The sequence below is a fragment of the Apus apus genome, chromosome 2, assembly GCF_020740795.1.
Source record: "Apus apus isolate bApuApu2 chromosome 2, bApuApu2.pri.cur, whole genome shotgun sequence".
NCBI classification, from domain to species: domain Eukaryota; kingdom Metazoa; phylum Chordata; class Aves; order Apodiformes; family Apodidae; genus Apus; species Apus apus.
This window is the reverse complement of record NC_067283.1, coordinates 60,268,761-60,289,851: the sequence shown is the minus strand read 5'-3', so window position 1 is coordinate 60,289,851 and position 21,091 is coordinate 60,268,761. Positions and strand designations below refer to the sequence as shown.

Below are 21,091 nucleotides of genomic sequence, written 5' to 3'. Positions count from 1 at the left end.
TATTTTGCCTGATGTGCCCCATCAAGGAAGACTGAAGCCCCCATCCCTCAATTAGAGCTTTCTCAAACCAGAGGATGTGACTAGTTGGCAGAATTGGACCCTGTAGTTTCTTACAAATGTGAAGTGAGCTCTGAAAACTGATTTTGTTCATTCTGCCTCATTCCGGTTGGAGGCTAAATCTGGCAAATTTGGAAGTAATGTGAAGTTTTAAGGACTTCCTCAAGATAACATTGGAAGTGCCCATTTGCCAGAATGTCTGCCTTTGTACATGAAGTGCAGGATATCTTTTTAATTTTTTTTTAGGGTTGTTTTTTGTTTGTTTCGCTTTTTCTTTAGCTTTTCTGACACATGGTTCAAACTCTTGCATTGGTTTTTCAGAGTAATTTCTATCCAGTTACTGCATTTCTTATTTTTCGTATGAAAAGTTTTTCTGTGTTTCGAGCTTATATATTTAGTTGCGTTGGCAGAATCAGCTTGAAGTCAGAACCAGTGATTTCTTCCCAGTATGACTAGCCATGATCTTTCTCCACAAACGTTCCTTTAATTAACTAAACTGTTGCTAACTCATAATTAATTCCTTCTTTCCAAAAGATAGATTTTGGGATTTTTTTGTGACCTTCTCAATGGTATTTCTTGCTGCTTTGTGATATACTACTTCTTTATTACAGGAACACTTACACAGAATGAGATGATATTTAAACGCCTCCATCTAGGTACTGTGTCCTATGGAACAGACACAATGGATGAAATTCAGACTCATATTATAAACTCTTATTCACAGGTATCTCATTTCATAAATTATTTACCTTTAATATTGAGATGTTTTTAACATCATTAAAGCATTGTTACTGATTATGTTTAGGAACTTGAGATGCTATGAAAGTTCTTTCATTTGTGGGTATCTCTTAACATATATGATGAAAGGGAAAAATGTGAGACAGTATATGGTTTTCTCCTGATTCTGGAATTCCTTGTAATATCCACTTAAAGGAGTTTACTTTTCTGTTCCCCTGGTTTTTGCTGTCCATCTAGTCCACTCCTCCCTAAGGGGCAGGGAGGTTGCTCCTCTAGAATCTGAGGCTGCAGAGTGAAGTGTGCTTGATGTCTCAGCACTAACATAAACATTCTAGCATTATCAGTCTACTAGCTGGAAAACTTGCTGCTACTTAAAAAGAGACCTCACTGAAGGAAAAACAAAACAAAACAACACAGTATAAAGGAAATTTGCTTCATCCTGGCTCAAACCAAGACATCCCCACTAGCAGAAATCTGTATTAACCTGTTTGCGCTGTATAGTCTTTCTCCTGCCAAATCATTGAAGAGTAAGCTATTAATTGCCCAGACTACGAATTACAAGTTAGTGTCCAGAACAAGACAAACAGTAGTTATGTCTTTGAAGTTATTAATAAAGAATATACATTGAAAAGCCACATTAATTGATATAACCAACAAGTAAAAAGAAATAAAATTGTCAACATGAAATTTATAAAGGCATATCTAAAAGGTGGTTTTAAAAAAAATGAAGGTGACAAACAGCATAAATCTGTGGGAAAGAAAATTAAAAACTTCATGTTGTTTGAGAGTAAAGTGTTCCTGGACCATTAAGAGTGTTTGATCTGGAAAGTGTACGAGAAGATTGTGACTCCCTGTCTGTCTGTGGGTCAGTTGTGGAATAAAGGAGAAAGGCAGAATTCTGCAAGCATCACTTGCATCTCCTGTCTATGTAAACTCCCTGGGTGCTTTCTGCACACATTTTTAAGTACCTGATTCCATGAGGTTTAGAAGGATTTTTTCCCTTTTTTTATATATTATTTGAAACCAAAAAAAGAAAAAAAATATGGGAGAGGAAATAAATTCTTGGATAACTAATATTTCCATATGTTTCATGCAGTATGATAATAAATTTTATATAGAAAGTTCTTTTCCGTAGTTAACCTGGATGCACAAACATCACTGGCTGACCCAGTTAAGTTTGTAGACTGACCTTGTCTGTGTCCTCATTTTCTCTTGTAAAATTGTCATGGGATCAACAATTGTTTTGAATCTTTGGTTGTGCTGTGTTTTGAACTATGGTTCCCTTCTCATTTACTTAAAAATTAAAAAGTAGCTATTTGACACAATGCTGTCTCAGTTAATGCTATGTTGCATTTGGGAAGAAAGGCTAGAAGGAAAGCAGTCAATAAGCCATGCACTTAATAAGTTTTTAGTCTGCAGCTTCAATTTCTGTACTAATACTCATCTAAATAGATCATCAAACCCACTTACTAAATTCCTTTTCCTTTGACAAATCTGTTTCATCTTAATTCTTAGTAGATATATCCATGAATGCTAACTGAGATGCAATAATATGCCTTGAAAATGAGATATGGAACTCTTTTACTTACAGATCAGCAGTCCAAATTTGGTTCAGAATGCTTTCTGAAAGTAATTGCTATCTGACTAAGTTAATAAAAATCACCTAGATGTAATTTTGTTAGAATGGATTTTTTTGGGTATTCACAGTAACAACTGTAGCAACAAATAATATTAACTGACAGGCTTGAGCTGGCACACCTAGGTCAGACTGTGTTTGACCACTGAGCACCAGTCTTCTAGAGGAGGCATGTTCATTAACACTGGTTTTGTATTTAGTGGTTAAACTTGCTATCTTAAATTCTTACTTGCTTAAAGCTTTTGCTGCTTTGCCGTGAAATTTTATTAGTGGTACCCACGGATGATAAAGGTTTGATTAACTGTAACATATTTGGCACTGAAGTTTTGGCAAGTAAGAAATGAGGGAAGCTTTTTTTTTTTTCCTCAGTTCTGGAAAAAGATTTCCCAAATCTAAGTTTGCTGTTAGTCGATGAAAAGAACTTACTTGGATCTTCTCCTTTTTTTCTGCTTTTTTTTCCCCAGCTTTACATAACACTACTTGATGTTTAAATAATGCTTTAATTATGCATGTATTGGTAGCAACTCTTTAAAACAGAAAAATGAAGGAGTCTTAGTACCAAAACAAGCAACTATTAAACAATTGTTTCAATCTGAAAAAGTATGGTGAGGATTTAATCCATGATAATAGAAGCTGCCAGTTACTTAGGCAGTGGTTCTTGTGTGGCATTGATTTTATCCCTTGTTTGTGTTCTGGTTTATTATTACAGTGGACCTACTAGACTATTGTCATCTTAATGTAACACACAAATCTATTATAACCTGATTATATTTCCCCATTGGAAGCATTTTGTGATAGAGGGCATAATCTTTAATGGAATTTGTGTGAAATTAAATTATACAAGCATCAATAAACATAACATAATTCAGAAGGAGTAAATCAGCTTAATTTATTTGCGGCTGTAATGGCATCAGCGTTAGCAGAATGCAAATGCAGAGGTTTAAAGCAGTAGCTGAAAAGCAGTGCCAGATGAGCAGAAAGTTAAACCCCTTATTAGACAACACTGTAATTTGATGGGCAGAATATTCACGGTTCAGCAGATTGCAGTCAGGAAGAAAAAAACATGGTTTCTGAATAGGTTTTCTGAGTTACTACGCTGGTGTGAGCAGAAGAGCCTTTGGTTGCACTGATGTATTTGGTGTTACTGCTAATATATTTGATATGCTGACTTAAAAAACAACAACCAAAAATAACCAAATCAAAACCATCCAAAAACCCCCAAACCACCAAACAAACAAAAAACCCCTAAAGCAAGAAACAAACCCCAAAAAAACCCAAACAAAAAACCCAAATGCACTTATTTTCAACTAATTATAAGCATATGGTACTTTCTCTGAAACTATTAATTCAGTCTCATGCTTGAGCATTTCTGAAGGATAACTATTATTTTGCATTATTATTATATTAGGTTATTGTAATGTTGTAAGGACAAACGAATTCTAGCCTGCAGCAAAAGCATACAAATGGCATTAGTTAATAAATAATATAGAAACTGTGTAGATTATTAACTAAATTGGCAACAGTTGTATTTTAATAAGTCATTTCTACTCAACAATGATACTTGCTTTTGTTCTTTTGTTCCATACCAGTGTGCTGATCTTTAAAATACAGAGATATAGGTGCAGATTTAAAACAAAAGGGTTTTTTTTCAGTTTAATGCATTGGAGTTTCCAACCTCTGAAGTACACACGTGATAGACTGAAGAAAATGCACAACAGGACACCACCCTTGCAATTTTGTTTTGGTGTTTCTGAACTCATCCAGTCATTTCCTGGCTTAAATACTTAATTCATAGAATGCAAAGGACATTAAAGAAGTATTGTGACAGATCACTGAAAAGGAAACATTCTAAAGTGAGAAAGCAGGGTTTTCTTCAGAATCCTATCAGCCTGTTCACCCCTTTCACTACATACGTGTTTTCATTTTCACATTTTTCAGTTGCATGCAGTCTCTTTTACTGAAATCTGATTACAAATGCAAAGTGATGAACCCACAGTTACGTATGAGTTGTACAGAAAAGCAGATGAAAGTTTTTCTGAGTCACAAACTGAATGAGTTAACAGTGCATTATGTAAAATAAATGCATGGTTACGATCTATGTCATGAATCAACCTTTTTAAAGGGAACAATAGGATATAGATATATATTAGTATTCATGTTTTATTTCTATTATTGAGCTTTGTTTTACACTTTGTTGTGGTGGTCTTGAAGGTGCACTCTCAGAATAGTGGAAACAGTACGAGTTCAACACCATCTAGGAAACCTCAGTCATCTGCACCCAAAGTCCGCAAGAGTGTCAGCAGTCGGATCCATGAAGCAGTGAAGGCCATTGCACTGTGCCACAATGTGACCCCAGTATATGAATCTCGGGCTGGTGTGTCTGCAGAAACAGAATATGCAGAAGTGGATCAGGACTTCAGTGATGAAAATCGAACTTACCAGGCTTCCAGCCCTGATGAGGTTAGTATGCAAGGATGAAAAAATAGAAAGAAAAGGATAAGCTAAATTTAAAAGAGCAGAGCAGTGAAAGAATAGTGGTTTGGGCTGGGGTTTCTTTAAAATTAGCAGTAATCTGGTTTTACTTCCTCTAAAATTGTGGCAAGGAGCTGCTGTTTCTCTCCCACATAGAAGTATTTTCATTTATTTGCCCCAAAGGTCTGTGAAGTTGTTCTAAATCCATTATCCACCCAGCCTGTATCCTCTACGCAACCCAGGTGTAGGACCTTGCACTTGACCTTATTGAACTTTGTGAGGCTGGCATGGGCCCGCATCTCCAGCCTATCAGGGTCCCTCTGGATGGCATCCCTTCCCTCTAGGGTGTCAACTACTCCACACAGCTTGGTGTCATCCGCAAACTTGCTGAGAATACACTCAATCCCACTGTCCATGTCTCCGACAAATATGTGAAACAGCACTGGGGCCAGTACTGACCCTTGAGGAACACCACTTGTCACTGATCTCCATCTGGACATTGAACTTCACAATCTTCAGTGTTCAGTCAAGACTGCATCAAGTGTTGCACAACTTTAAACCCCATTTCAATAAAAACATTCTTTTGACTTCCATTGAAATCTGAATTTTAACAAATTCCACTGCTTTCCATGGATTTGAGATACTACTCTGAATAATCCTGTTTTGGGGCCTAAATTATTTGTCTAAAATTCAGTTTTGAAAGGTAATAGAAGAGAGAGGCAAAGCTGAAGCTTCAAGATACTGTAAAGTAGGCATAAAATAATTATAGCCCATTCACTTTCTAAAAACACGTAAGAGCGTGCTATACAGTAAAATAGAGATATAGAGTATCTCAGGGTTGGATTGCCTCTGAAAGTGAGCAGCATCTTTGTTTTAAAAAAGTTCTAGCAGTGTCTGAAGCTTGAATATACGCTTGGTTATGTAGCCATGGTAGCTTATTCATAATCAAAACAAGGTTGTAAGATGAGAAGAAGGGAGTGTGTATCTGAAAGCCTGTGTATTTTTCTAGCTATACAAGTTGATCTAATACAAGATAGTATTTCTTCTACAGGCCTCCCCTTGCCACAGTATAGCCTGTTATTCTTGCTGTGCATTTGCTGTACATGTCTAATGTTTCACCATATTTAACACAGCAATTCAAACTGCAAGCTGTAATTGGAAAAGTAACAAGTGTCTTTCAAGTATTTTTAGGAGTGCAAGAAATAATATTGTCATGTAGTACTGAACTAGCCGACATTATACATTCTATAAACACAGTTCATAATGTCAAAGGATTGTAGAAAATAAAGAAGTGACTTTGGTCACTTCTTGGTTAAAAAGTGGAAATCAGAACATTTTTTAAAATTAACTCTAGGCACAACATGAGGCGCTGCTCTTTGTCTAAAATGAAAAATCCATAATACTATTAGTGGTGTTACACAGTGTGGGTTGGTCTGCATTGGGAGTTGAGAATGCTGGAAGTGCATTTGTTTATGCCAGAGATACAGTATAAATACAGTTTTTTAGTGTAGTTGTACATAGCACAAGTCAAACATTATACGCGTGTACAAATTTTCACATGCACGTGTATTCGTATTTGCTAAATAGATCAGTGAAATGAGCCTGTGAGGTATTACTAACTATACTGAAAGACTGCCTGATCAGGTATCTACCTATGAAGAGATGATGACAGCTATGGATTAAATAAACATTCTGCTTTAACAGCCAAAGGTATCACTAAATCAGGTGAAGAGATGTGCAGTTGAGACTGTGAGAATGTTTTTTCTCCTAGTTGCTCCTCTCTCCCTGTGGGCTTTTGTATTTTCAGTCAGTTATTTGGAATATGAAAATATTAACATAAAGAGCAATTCTCCTCCCATATTTACAAAAGAAAAGAGTTGTAAGACTTCAGATTTGTGCAAGTGGTGCCCTGAGAAGAGAGTAGGGAATTTGACCTTGAAAAGAGGAAAGTAAAGCTAATAATGTGCTAATATGACAGATCTGGGGCTCAGGGTGGAAAGGGAGGTGGAAGAGGAAATCAGAAGCAAGGAAACTGTTAGTACTTCAAGGAAGAGGAAGCACAGGTATCCTTTTATTAATGTTATTCTTATCTTAATTTATACATTCAAGCTATGACAGTGAAATGAAAAACTTGTATTTTAGAACATACACAGAATTTCCTTTTAGTTTCTCAAAGATAATGCTTGAAACACTAGTAAAATTATCATATTGAACAAATATCCTTTAATATAATGAGAAATTGATGTTAAATGGAGTCTTATAAAAAGATGAAGCTACAAAAAACATTTAAACCGCATAAAAATTGCAGCATGACAGCAAAAAGCCTAAGAATTGAAAGACTAGCAGGTCTTTATCATAATTTTTTAAAGAGTTCTATTGATGCAATGTTTGCAAATCACTGGAGCCTAAGGAAAATAATGTAAATGGTTCATTATTTAGCTTATTGAACTTCCCTGCAGTTAGGTTGACGGATGATGCCAATGTTTCCCAATCACCAAAGTACCATTTTAAAAGCATTTTTTATTGAATAAAGTGCTTTGAATATTGCACCCTGGAGCTTTATTTCGGGAAATGGTTCAATTGATGTTTTCTGTTTAACCTCAGCACTGACCTATCACAACATATTTGGTTAATAAGCAACATTATCATTTAATAGATTTAACCAGTTTTATGCATTGTACTTTCTCAACATTACAACTCTGTTCTCTTAGATTTTGTTTGTAGGTCTGGCTTGATTGCAGTCTTGATAATAAGCTGTTATTTGCACTGTTGTCTTGCATTATATAATGTTATGTTATAGCACCATGGCATATAAAGAGCAGAAAACAATGTGTAAGTATAAACCATTCTTCCATGTACAAAGTATAAGCAGTTTAGTAATATGTTGACATACTATGCACTTAATTGACATGAGGAATTAATTTTAAAATCTTCACATCTCTGTGTGTGTGCATGGTTATACAGAGAAAATATAACCATAACAAAGTATGCACATTTAGAAGTAGGTGCGTTCATCATAAAAGATGTATTTGGCTATTATTAGAGTATCCTGAGATAAGTAACTGATTTTGTATTCGTAATGTGAACCCTACTTATGCCAAGCTCTTTGTTTCTTATGATAAGTGATCAATATTTCATTTTCTCTGAAAGAGTGGAAAGTTTCATTTGTCTGTCACTTGTCCTCTACAGCTGTAGCATAGCAAACAATAAACATTCAGTGAGAACTCAATGAAAAAATGGAAATGGCTTCTGCTTGGCTGTCATAGGCATGGGTTCAGTTTATCTGTAGAAAGCCAGCTACCTTAATGTAATGAACAATCATAAAAGAATAAAAGCTAAGCAGGTAAAGCATCAGAGGTCACAGAGCCAAGCAATTTAGGGGCATGCTATGAACAGGAGCCTTTGAAGACCTTTGCTCCCCTTGGTTAGAAAAGATTGATCAGCCACAATTTTTAATGACTGCTTGCTCTCAGAAACCAGCTATTTGTTGGTTGTTTTTCTCCTGAACTGTTATATTCTCAAGCATTTCTAATTCCAGGATTTTTAATATTTAAATACTACCTTAAAGTTATTTAATTCCATCGTTTCTGTCCAGAGAGAACAGAGTTGCTAAAAATAATTACAGGGATAAAAGGCCAATCATTTAAAAACAGACAAGGAAATGACATGCCCTTAGTGAAGCAGCTTTTGTGTTTACAAAAGTGAAGCTATAATGTATGAGACATGTTGTATTGTTTAATTCATTTTATTGTGTGTGCTTATTGAAGCAAGACTAATTGTGTTGTTTTGTCAATGTATTGTGAAAAGCAAATCACTCAGTAGCATAAAACCATCACTTTCATGACCTTCGAGACCCACAAAGAATAACTACTCCGTAGCTTGTCTTGAGTATTGATCAGCAGTTCTTTCACATGATCAAGCTGTATTTTTAAGTTAATAATTTTATTTTAATTATTAAGTTCCTTGATGGACTGCAGATGTTAATTACCAAATAATTGTTTATAAACATAAACAAACTAGGGAGGGTTGGTAACATACATGAGTTGTTGTTGAACAACTCAAACAGAAACTGTTGAGAACACTGCAGAAGTGGGAAAAAGAAACCTCACTGCTTCCCTGTTTCCAGACCAATAGCCTTAACTTCAAAATACCACACATACAACCTCTGTATACCTTACACAGCAACAGATTTTGAAAGTAGATGCTGTTGTCTGAGATGGAGATGCTCTTAAATACTCCTAAGTAAATTAAAGATGTTTATGAAAGTTCTTCTAAGCAGTAAAAACAGGTCACAGATTTTCCATCCTTAGTCTGTCTTTCTCATCCTACAAATTACCAAAACCTTTGAAGTATTTATTTAAATGGGTCATTTTCCAGTTTAATTGGTTAGGTTCATAGCATGGCTCCAGAATAGCTGTCAGCATAACTGTGGGGAAACTCCCAAACTGCTGGATAAGGTGAAGAGCCAACACTAGCCATGAAGCCGTGAATCTTTTTCTTAAACTGACTTTAGCTCAAAAGGAAAATTGTGTGTTGAAAGTGACCATTAGTTGGTCATAAGCAGTTTTGAGTGACACTTCATAAATATTGAGCACTTAGCTATTTTTCTAGGGAGCAGCAATGGCAGGCTGGCCTGTGAGGAAAGGGAAACCAGGAGCTGAACATGGTAGCCAGGGTGCTAGAAGCAGTAGCTTCAGTGATCTAAGCAAGTTGAAAAGACCATGTGCCATGGCAGAAACTAAAGACAGTCAGGGTTGTTGTGCAGGTCTGTGATGATGAGGCACAACTGAACTCAAGCCGAGAAGTCAAATAATGAAGTCAGGCTCAGGTCCCAAGACAGTAACCAGCATTAGCCACAGTCTGGTGATTGCAAGGAAAGCTCATGGCAGTGAGGCAAGTCCAAAGCCAGGAGGTCATCTCTGCCTGTCAGAGCCAGGTCAGCAGGGTATGTGGCCAAGTGTGGGCATAGCTGCAACATCACTGCAATGTAGCTGTCACAAGACCAAGTGTGAGAGCCAAGTGAAAGAGAGAGCAGACTCCACAGAAGGGTTTTTGTGCTGTTTCTTCATCACAGTTCTTAACAGTGAGCTGGCCTTGAATGCAGTTGGTTAAGCGCTTAGGAAGGAGGGTGTAGTCAGGGCTGTGACAGTTTCTTTAAATAGGATTTTGAATATTTTGTGGAAATATATTGCTGTACTTGTCTTGGTTGAGAAAAGGTTGGGTTTGAGTCAACTAAGTATCCAATCTGTTTTAATTTACCCAAGTGGGGTGGGTTGTTACTGATTTTTTTCACTTCTGCTTTCTCTCTCAAAATATTCTATTATAAAAACCAAAATTAGTGGATTAGATTCTTAAGACTGGATAAGTTCTGAACAGCCCAGAATTCAAAAAGTGCCTTAGCAGTATGGTGGAAAGAAAGTAGTATGTTCCGGTCCCGATTGATATAATACCTAAAGCAAGCAAGAACAGCCTTAGGGTATTTTTTTTTGGTCTTCTGCCAAGCAGTAGCAGCCTTTTTAGGGTTGATCCAGTAGCTGAAGGTCCTCAGCAAGGTCCTTGCTCCCTCCCTCAGCAAGGTGCTTCAAATACCTCACTTTGTGGATTTTTAACCCTATGTGCCTAAAGGCAAGGCAAGTACCACTTTTTCAAGTGACCATGTTGGATTTTCTTTAACTGGGACTTCTTCATGCTATCATGCTCCCAAGATGACAAGTGACTATAGGTAGATACATTTCCTACAGAGCAAAGGGACTCAGTGTTGCATTTTCCCAAACTGAAAATTAGTGAGACAGCAGGGTGATCACTGATATTTCCTGTTGGTCCGGAGGAAGCTAAGGAAGATGTTGATCTGAGAAGGAATGAGTGTGCCCTTCCTCATGTAAGTTATTCACCCTCACAGGGAAAGGTCAGGAGAATTCAGAGATGGGCTTTGAGTTGGGCTGTGTAAGGAAGAGTCCTGTGCATACTGATTGAATGGCCTAAAGCCACATAACACCGCTTCAGAGAAAAGCAAAACTCCTGTTGCGTGGTGGGACAGGGAGGTACTTAATTCTTTCATCCTCATAGTTGAGAGTAAATAAAGATACAGCTGTTCCTTTAAATGTTTTCTACGGACAGTTGTTTCCTCTTACATGTCAGCCTTAATTTTGACTTTCAACTCATGTGCTTAGACATTTCTAGTGTTTTCTGTGTGTGATTCTTTTCATTGGGGCTACTAAATGGGAGTCATAGGCTGATAGAGCTTATAGTAGAAGATAGTTTTTCCATTAAAAAATGTTGACACCATAGTTAAAAAAAAATATTTAGAATGTGGTTTAGTATAAAATTAAATATACCAAGGTTTTTGTGGCCTATCAGTTTGCATGTTTTCAGCAGTTTCAGGGTTTTTCAAAATTGTTGACCAATATTTATTTAAGGTAAACTCAGTCGAGTGTTCTAATGAAATATGCAGTTATGAATCGACAATGGGAATAATGGGGTTTGGATTTTTTTCTGTGCTTGATGCAGGTTTATGAAGTCATTTAGTATTAATTTTCCTGACTCTAGTAAGCTTACATTCTGTGACTTATAAAATAACTAACTGCATCATTGCCACTTAACTTTGTGTATTTTATTGAATTTTCTAGAAACTACCTGCCTGCTTGTTTTGATTTAGTTACATAAGGTAGCTTTTCTCAGATTCATTGCATTTTCATTTCATAATGTAAGTATTTGCTACCTTCATTCTTACTTTGGAAGTTGCTACTTTGACCTTGTCATGCAAGAGGTGGCTAGCTGTCTTTACCCTGTCGACTGCTAGGGTGGAGAAAGACAACTAGCAAGTTAGAAACCATAGAAGATCTCTTTGACTCCAGTACATTACCTATCCTAGAAGTGCTGCATAGTTAGTGAGTTCAGGTCCCTCAGTGGAGGGAGGACCCTGTTTCTACCCATGTATTGCTGTCTCCCAGGCAGATAGTTTCCACAGAAGGAAAGCTTGGTGATAAACCAGGCAAGATCCAAAAAATACTAAAAAAAGTCCTTAACTTGCATTCAGGAAACTTGGCATATTTCATCTGTGTGTGTTAGGAAATAAACGGGTATCAGGAAGTAAATCTTAGAAATATTTTTTTTTAAGTCAAATACTTTTGTCCTTATCCAGCCTTTGGTATCTGACTCCATCCAGTATATCAAGCCCTGTGGAAGCCATAGCTGCTACATTTGCCTGGCATTCTAGGGATTCTCGTGTGCCTACTAGATTGCAAGGCCATTTTAATGTAAGGTTTCAGAAGTGCATTGAAGAGAAGGTAATATACTTGTAGAGGGGAAACATCAAGAAAAGAGACTTACCAAAGAATCCTTTCTCTGAACTCTGTATAACCACAGAATCACAGAATGGTTGGGGTTGGAAAGGATCTCTGGAGATCACCTAGTCGAACCCCTCTGCTAGTGCAGGATCCCCTAGAGCGGATTACACAGGAACACACCCAGGCAGGTTTTTAATATCTCCAGGGTTGGAGACTCCACAACCTCCCTGGGTACATTATTTGCACACATCAATTTAAAAGAAAAAAAATGCATGCAATTGTGTATAGGCCAGGTATAAGAATCCAAAATTACTGTGCTGCAAAGTGCAAATTCAAATGGTAGGTGAAGGCAAGCATAAACAAAATAATAAACAGATGTGAGTCACCAAATATAGAACACTTAAGTCCTAGCTGCAAAGGGACGCAAATGAGATGATAGGGTATTAGTAGAAAGATGCAATTTACAGGTCAGAATGTAATAGTAACCTTTCACTGTGAAAATTGAAAATGAACCTTGGAAGTGTTGGGTCATTTACAGCTTATATGGTACTTTTATTGAAGAAGAAAAATAGCTTAAAAGATTTTCTGTGATTTTCAAGATTTTTAAATGGTGTTTAAATGTGTTTTTTGAAATGTGTTCTTTTCTCTTCTGAAACTGCATCTCACTGGATTTTCATTTGGTGATGTCTCCACAGATGGTTTCTTATAGGCTCACATAATTTGTTTTTCCAATTTTAATTTTTCATAGAAGCTATGGTGATCTACTTGCTTTGGGTGAAATTCTTAGTATTAGTCATCATGTCTGTAGAACTTATCTAGGGATTTTAGTACTTGTGTTTCTTTTTATCAGTCTGTTTGATTTTTATTTATTTCATATTACCTGAGATTAATAGCAGAGGCAAGTTCCATAAAAATCATGTTAATTTCATTATAATTACCATTCTAGTAATTTAAAAATCTGGTTTGCAGTAATGATTAGGAATAATGATTGGAAAAATTTAAATAGAATTGAGAAGGATATTTATAATTTTTTTAATCAGAAACTTCCTATTCAGCTAAGGAATATGACTTTTACATAATTAACAGTAAAGCAGCTTTCCCGACGTATTAATTTTTAGGAGGAATAAACCGCACAGTGATTGTGACAGAAAATATCTAGTGTATCATCTAAGGCATAAAATAGAAGAAAGTAGAATCTAGGTGTCATGCGCTTTAGAGCAGCAAAATTTGTTTAAAACAGTTTATCTCTAATGCATATATTTAAGATGACGAGTCGTAGTAATGAATAGTGATGATTGTATAATGTAGTATTTCTGGGTTGGTCAAAAGGACTTTCACAAGTGTGTTTGTGGGATGCAGTGCTGTAAGCTTAGTTTGCATCACATTTGATACAGTAAGAAGTCAATTATGTTATTGCTGAAAAAAAGTAAGAAAATTATGCAAATGAACAAAGCAAGCTAAAAACAAGATCCTTTGCTAATCTGTTTAGTACATATTGCAGACTCAGCTTGCATGTAAATGTAGATCTCATAAAATGTTTTCTATGAAAATAATTCTGAAATCTTTTACTTGCATAGCAATGCAAAAAAACAAACAAACAAACAAAAAAAAAAACACCCAGAAATTATATTCTGGTTTTGCATAATGTCCACTGGATGTCCTGTAAGTATCATTTAACATATTTTTTGGGTTTTATTATTAGAACTGTTATTTCTGAACAATATATCTTACTTTAACTTATTCCTGCAAATGAGTTATTTAAGTTTTTGTGTTCTTCATAAGAATTTTTGTAAGCTTTCTGAAGGAAAATACTTGTTTGCTGTATTAAGATTTTGTACTCAGTCTGCTGCTGTCACTTCTTTTTTTCCTTAGACTCTTGGAAGAGTTTAGAATTTTACCCTGGCAACAGTTGTTTTGCTTTAGCTTAACCTATGTCAAATATAATAGACCTTTCACACTTGTCTCTTCTTTCCTTCTTTTCTGTCTTTAGGTAGCTCTGGTGCAGTGGACTGAGAGTGTTGGTCTCACTCTGGTTAACAGGGATTTGACCTCCATGCAGCTGAAGACCCCTGGTGGACACATCCTGACGTACTATATTCTGCAGATCTTTCCCTTCACTTCTGAGAGCAAGCGCATGGGGATCATAGTTAGGGTAATTTTGAGAGTGTTCTTGGGTTTTATTTATCAATTTTTTTTTTTTTTACTGATTTTTATTTTTTAATCAATAGAAACTTGATCTTTCAGGGAATGCATTTCACAAAATTTTCAAACTGAAAGGTTCAATGACATAGATACACATGAAATACTAGGCAAGCAATTGTAGAAAAATCAGGCTAACCTGATGTTGCAGGGAGCTTTGTAATGGACAGACTCTTCTCTTACATGGGAATGTGCTAAATTCACTACTTCATATTTAGCCTCCGATAGTACACATTGCCTTTAAGCCTTTGGTTTTAATTTTCCATTTGTTCCTTTCATACAAAATATGTTGCCTTTTCAAGGGATACATTAATGGCTGAAATTTCTTACAGTAGTTGTTTCAGTATCTTTCAGTACTACTAGTACTGCTGCTTTTCCAGACCCAGTATTGATATCTGAACTGACATCCTTTTTTATTTGCCCATGATGACAAGCCAAGCACACCATCAGCCTTAAGCAAGGATACTTCAGGCAAAATGGCCCTGGGCTGCATCAAAAGAAGCGTGGCCAGCAGGTTAAGTGAGGTGGTTCTGGCCTTCTACATGGCTGTAGTACACCTGGAGTACTGTGTCCAGTTCTGGAACCCTCAGCACATGAAGGACATAGAGCTCCTGGACCAAGTCTAGAGGAGGGTCACAAAGATGATCAGAGGGCTGGAGCACCTCTCCTATGTAAACAGGCTGAGAGAGTAGGGGTTGTTCAGCCTGGAGAACAGAAAGCTCTGGAGAGACCTCATACCTTCCAGTACCTGACGGGGGCCTGCAGGAAGCTGGGGAGGGACTGTTTACAAGGATTTGTAGTGATAGGGACAAGGGGGAATGGCTTTAAACTGGAAGAGGGGAGATTTAGGTTAGCCATTAGAAAGAAATTCTTTAGTGTGAGGGTGGTGAGACACTGGAAGAGGTTGCCCAGCAAGGTGGTGGATGCCCCTTCCCTGGAAGTGTTCAAGACCAGGTTGGATGTGACCCTGAGCAACCTCATCTAGAGTCCCTGCCCTTGCAAGGGCATTGGATCTAGATGATCTTTAAGGTCTCTTCCAACGCAAACCATTCTGGGATTCTCTGAATATGTGTGTGCTGAAGGAGAGATTTTAGCAAGTCTGTATTTCATTAGGTGAGGGTGGCACTAAGAGCCTGTTTCACAGTGACATTGTCAGATACATTCTAAGAAGCTGCGTATCAGACTAATTCATTCCTTCTGCAACAGACCGTACCTTACAAAGTCCTGATTTGGATTATATTTTCCTGTATGTTAATTCCCTGAATATGCAATAAATGTTTCATCATTAAAATGTCTGTAACAAAGATTTACACTAAGTTATTTAGAATTTTTTATTATTATTACTTAGTATTTTAAAAATACAGAGCAAACTTTATGTTGTGGGTTAGGTAGTACACGCCACCAAAGAAAAAATAGTAGTTAGAGGAGGCATAGTAGTGAGATTTTCAAATTTATACTGGCAGTTTAGGGAGGCTGAGAATCTGCTACTCACATTGACTTTAGAACTAATTATCATATACAAGAAAGTAGGGAATGTGCATCTCGAGGGAATCAAATGTCACTTATCCACCTCTCAGCCAGGTGCTTCATCTTTTATAAATGATAATCTATTGACTTATCCAGTGTCAGTTTATTGGCAGGCAAATGTTTCAACTGCATAAACAGGTGTTTTTTCTCCCCACCCCTCTATTTCTTTTGTAAAATTTTAGGATGAATCTTCAGGAGAAATTACATTTTACATGAAGGGTGCAGATGTTGCCATGTCTACTATTGTACAGTACAATGATTGGTTAGAAGAAGAGGTAAGAAACAAAATCAAAATTTATAAAGATTAAAATGTTATAAAAATAACAATTTTAAATAAAAATATAGGCTATTACTGGAATAGGTTTAAAAGAGAACCTGACCCAATGCAGTAATGAGTTTTGAAGTTTAGTTACCTATATCCTGAATGGGTTTAAAGAGGTTAGAATTATTTCCAGTTCTTGAATAACCCACAGGAAATGTGAAGCTGGTAGTCATGGCAGACCATGTTCCTACTTAAAACAAGGAAATTTGTGTTACATTGACTGACCTTTTACACAAAACCTATTTTCTTCTGGGAAGTTTTCTGCTATAGACCTGTTTGTTCTGAAATGCCCTTTTTTATAAAATTCCACAGTGATATATGATTATGAAGTTTGATAAGGGCTTGCAGCCCAATTGAAATAGTTTTATGCTATTTTTATTAAACTTAATATAAAACAGGTAGTGACTGAGTTTCAGAACTGGTTCATATGTTTTCACTGTGCAGCTCCAGTAGGTACCAGCAATCATCTAATTTTGACCCTACATACAGACAATATGTTAATACAATGATTACACCATGTATGTTCATAATGGTATTGGCAATATGAATCAATATCTGCTGCAGGGCAGTTTGATTTATTCAGGGACATGAATAAATTAAACTCCCTCAAGACCTAGCAAAATGTCATAAAAATTACTTTTGGTGATAATGATGCACAATTAATTGTAAAATACTTGTTTAATTTATTTAGCTTTATGAGGTCAAATCAATAAGTGTTTTGCACTGGACAGCCTTGTTTTTCATTAAGACATGCTATTCCATGGCTATTTTTAATGTGTAGATATTTTTCTGAAAAAGCAAATGTAGCTCTGTTACATGCCTGTAAAGTAGTTTTAATTTATTTGAAAGATTCAACCTAAAAGAGATTTTATTTAAGCTAGGAGAGGAAATCTAATTGGTTCACCAATAGCATACTACTTCATTTGGGGAACTTGAAGTATAATTGCTTTTTATTCTGTTTGTGGCTTCTCAAAAAAAAAAAAGAATCTAAGAGTTTAAAGAAATATCAAATGTTATGGCACAGTTATAAAACATGTACATATAGCTGAATATTTGCATGATTGTTCTGTGATTTGGTCCATTCAGTGTGGTAATATGGCACGAGAAGGACTGCGTACACTGGTTGTTGCCAAAAAATCACTGACTGAAGAGCAGTATCAAGATTTTGAGGTATGAAGAGACAGAGGGATCTTGTGCTTCACTGCATTTACTTCTAGGGGAACATTCCTCTTTTTTGCTATATTGAAGTGGCAAAAAAAGATGTTTCATGTTTAAAACATTACTAGTTGAGGTATGGCACACAATCTATTAGAGATTTTGTAATTTGTTAGTGATGGTTCTGCCGTTGTACATAGGCTACTGTTTTGCTTTATTATGTGACTGGACAGTGTTTTCCCAGAAGCTAGTTTAATGCTAATTCTGTAGCTTCAGCATGACCTGCTTAGATGCTGTGATGCTTAATTCTTAATGGTTCTTCTGAAGGCATTCTCTTGATTTGTCAGAAAAAAACATGTATAACATAGGGTATAAGGAGAAATTTGCTCTTTTAATCTTGTTCTTATTGGTAATATTTAAAGACAAATATATAGCCTAATGAATATATAGTATAACTGATTGACAGGCTGATTGTATACTTTATGAATCATAACAAACTCCTAAGTGGTTTTGTGTTTGTGCAAACAGAGTCGATATAACCAAGCAAAGTTAAGCATACATGATAGAAACCTGAAGGTTGCTGCTGTTGTAGAGAGTTTGGAGCGAGAAATGGAATTGCTGTGTCTCACTGGAGTAGAAGATCAGCTGCAAGCAGATGTTAGACCAACTCTAGAGATGCTAAGAAATGCTGGAATAAAGGTACTAAACACATACTACTGACATAACAGGTTATCATTTATTAACTTCTTTTAAGAAGACATTAATTATATTTGTCTATATTCAGGTTCATTCAAAGGAAGAAATATGCCATGTCCTAAGCACACTCTGGGCATGGGCTAGCAGAAACAAACAAGACTGTGTGCCAAGTTCCCTTGTTCCTCACAGGTTGCATTGATTTTAAGCCTAGTTCTGTAGGAAAACTACCAGTGGATAAACATATGTGACTCCCAGTCACTTAACCTCTTGACTGTCTGCAGTTAAACTCTCCTAGCTGACACTAAATGAGTTTGGCACAAGATTGCTATGATAATAATGTTTTGAGGATTGACACTCACAAGAAGTCTCAGCAGAGATCCCAAGGTGGATTGTTTGAACTAGAATTCAGAACTGCCCTTGGACTTTGTTCAAGTCATGTTAAAGGGACAGTGTCAAAAGCTTTGCATGAGAGTTAGTGCAGTGTTTTTTCATAAGCAGGCTGTGCTAGACAGCTGTCAATTACACTTTTTAAAGTAATGCATTTATTTGAGAGTTTGAAGTGAAGATAAGCATTATCTGAGGAGAGTGGGCAAGATTTTATACATTTTGCTTGAAGCAGAGTATCAAAATCTGCACAGAAAGGTGTCTTGACTTTGCTTTGGTTAAACTGAATCAGATTACAATGGTTTTGTTAACCTGAGGAGAGCAAGTTTTTTGCTTTGCAGCAAGCACAGGAAATCTATCTACATGAGAGAGGCATGGGAATGCATGGAGCACTGCCTTGGGACAAATGATGAGCCAGCTAAGAAATTATGTGTTAGAATTAGTGAGCAGACCAACGTGGACAACGTTGTGGTGTCTGCTGCAGACTACCTGATCAAGAAGTAGAAGAGGCCATCTTCAGACAACTGGAAGAAGCCTCACACTTGCACATGCTGACCCTTGTGCTGGACTTTCACTACTCCAGTATCTGCTGGAAGGGCAATGAAGGAGGGCACAAGTAAACCAGGAGAACTTTGTAGTGCAATGTTGATAATTTCTTTACATGGATGGTTGAGGAGTCAACAATGAGAGATGCTCCATTAGATCTCATACTAACAAACAAGGAGAAAAAAGCCTGGAGCAGGTCTCCCAAGTCTATGGGACCTGATGTGGTCCATCCATGGGTCCCGAGGGAGCTGGTGAATGCAGTTGCTGAACCTCTTTCCATCATATTTGGGTGGTCATGGTGGTCTAGTGAGGTTCCCGCTGATTGGGAAAAAGGGAACATAGGCCCTATTTTTAAAAGGGAGAAAAAGGAAGCCCTTTTTAGTTTTAGTTCCTTGGGAACTAAAGGCCAGTCAGTCTCACCTCTGTGCCCAGCAAGATCATGGAACAGATCCTCCTGGAAAATCTGCTAAGGCACATGGAAAATAAGGAGGTGATTGGTGACAGCCAACGTGGCTTCACTAAGGGCAAGTCATGCCTGACCCATCTGGTGGCCTTCTACAGTGGTGCAACAGAGAAAGTGGATGATGGCAGAGCAACTGATGTAATCTACCTGGATTTGTGCAAGGTATTTGACACTGTTCCACATAACGTCCTGGTCACAAACTGCAGGCACAAATGCAGGCTGAGGGGAGAAGGGCTAGAGAACAGTCCCGAGGAAAATGACTCGGGAGTGGTAGTTGATGAGGAGCTCAACATGAGCCGCCAGTGTGCACTCGCAGCCCGGAGAGCCAATTGCATCCTGGGCTGCATCAAAAGAAGTGTGGCCAGCAGGGCCAGGGAGGTGATTCTGCCCCTCTGCTCTGCTCTGGTGAGACCCCACCTGGAATACTGTATACAACTCTGGAGCCTTCATCACAGGAAAGACATGGAGCTGTTGGAGAGGGTCCAGAGAAGTGCCACGAAGATGATCAAAGGGCTGGAGCACCTCTGCTATGAAGACAGGCTGAGAGGGTTAGGTCTGTTCAGCCTGGAGAAGAGAAGGCTCAGGGGAGACCTGATAGCAGCCTTCCAGTACCTGAAGAGGAGCTTTTCACCAGAGAGGGCAGTGATAGGACAAGGGGTGATGGTTTTAAACTGAAAGAGGGGAGATTTAGGTTAGACATCAGGAAGAAATTCTTCACCATGAGGGTAATAAGGTGCCTAGGGAGGTTGTGGAAGCCCCCCTCCTTGGAGGTGTTTAAGACCACGTTGGATGAGGCTTTGTGCAGCCTGGTCTAGTGTGAGGTGTCCCTGCTCATTGCAGGGAGGTTGGAACCTTCCAACCTTAACCATTCTGATACTCTATGATTCTATGAATTGGTTAGGGATGTGAAAGTTAGTTTGAGGGGACAGCTTTGGCTGCCCAAAAGGAGTTATGAGAGGGTGAAGTTCAGCAGGCTCAGGAGGATCTTATTACTGTTTATGAATACCTGAAGGGACTGTCCAAAGAGGACAGAGCCAGGCTTTTTTTCAGTGATGCGCAGTGAAAGCCCAAGATGTAATGGATGCAAACTGAAATAAAGGAAGCTGCACTTGACTACAAGAAATATTTTTAATGTGTGTTCAAAATCTTGAGCAGGTCTCACAGAGAGTTCATCAAGTCTCCCTCCTTAGAGATGTTCAAAACTTTCTTGACATGGTCCTGAACAGCCTGCTGTAGTTGATCCTGCTTTGCACTGGGGAGTTGGACTAGATAATCTCCAGAGACCACTTTCCATGTCTGCTATTTTTATATTCTGTTTTTAATTAATTCCTGTTCCCCAAAGGCTTTCAGGTGAATTAGCTGGTAATGCAGTCATGTGCACAATTAGAAAAAAATGTATATATGGATTAAAGCTTTATGATTACATCAAGTTTTAGTTCAGTATGGTATGAGTAGAGCAAAGTACTTATATATTAGTATTTTGTGTATACTATTTTTTCATTTACTCTTGGTATTTCTCCTATGTCTGGTCACTTCTGACTGTTAGGTATATCTTGCTACAAATGGGTATAGAATATTTAGAATTTTTAGGGGATTTTGTTGTTCCTGGT

At 37.4% G+C, this 21,091-nt stretch overlaps 1 protein-coding gene across 7 annotated transcripts in view; it reads left to right on the top strand.

Moving 5' to 3' along the window:
- The window catches only part of ATP9B (ATPase phospholipid transporting 9B (putative)), a 163,833-nt gene that overhangs the window by 124,021 nt on the left and 18,721 nt on the right, over positions 1–21,091 (top strand). For all 7 annotated transcript variants that reach the window (XR_007888669.1, XR_007888668.1, XR_007888667.1 and 4 more), the window contains 6 exons: positions 669–781; positions 4,643–4,891; positions 14,180–14,341; positions 16,098–16,190; positions 17,324–17,407; positions 17,921–18,091. Coding sequence is in view for 4 of the 7 variants with exons in the window: in XM_051611125.1 (XP_051467085.1) it covers positions 669–781; positions 4,643–4,891; positions 14,180–14,341; positions 16,098–16,190; positions 17,324–17,407; positions 17,921–18,091 (872 nt within the window). In the remaining 3 variants the exon portion in view is untranslated. The remainder of the gene's footprint in view (positions 1–668; positions 782–4,642; positions 4,892–14,179; positions 14,342–16,097; positions 16,191–17,323; positions 17,408–17,920; positions 18,092–21,091) is intronic.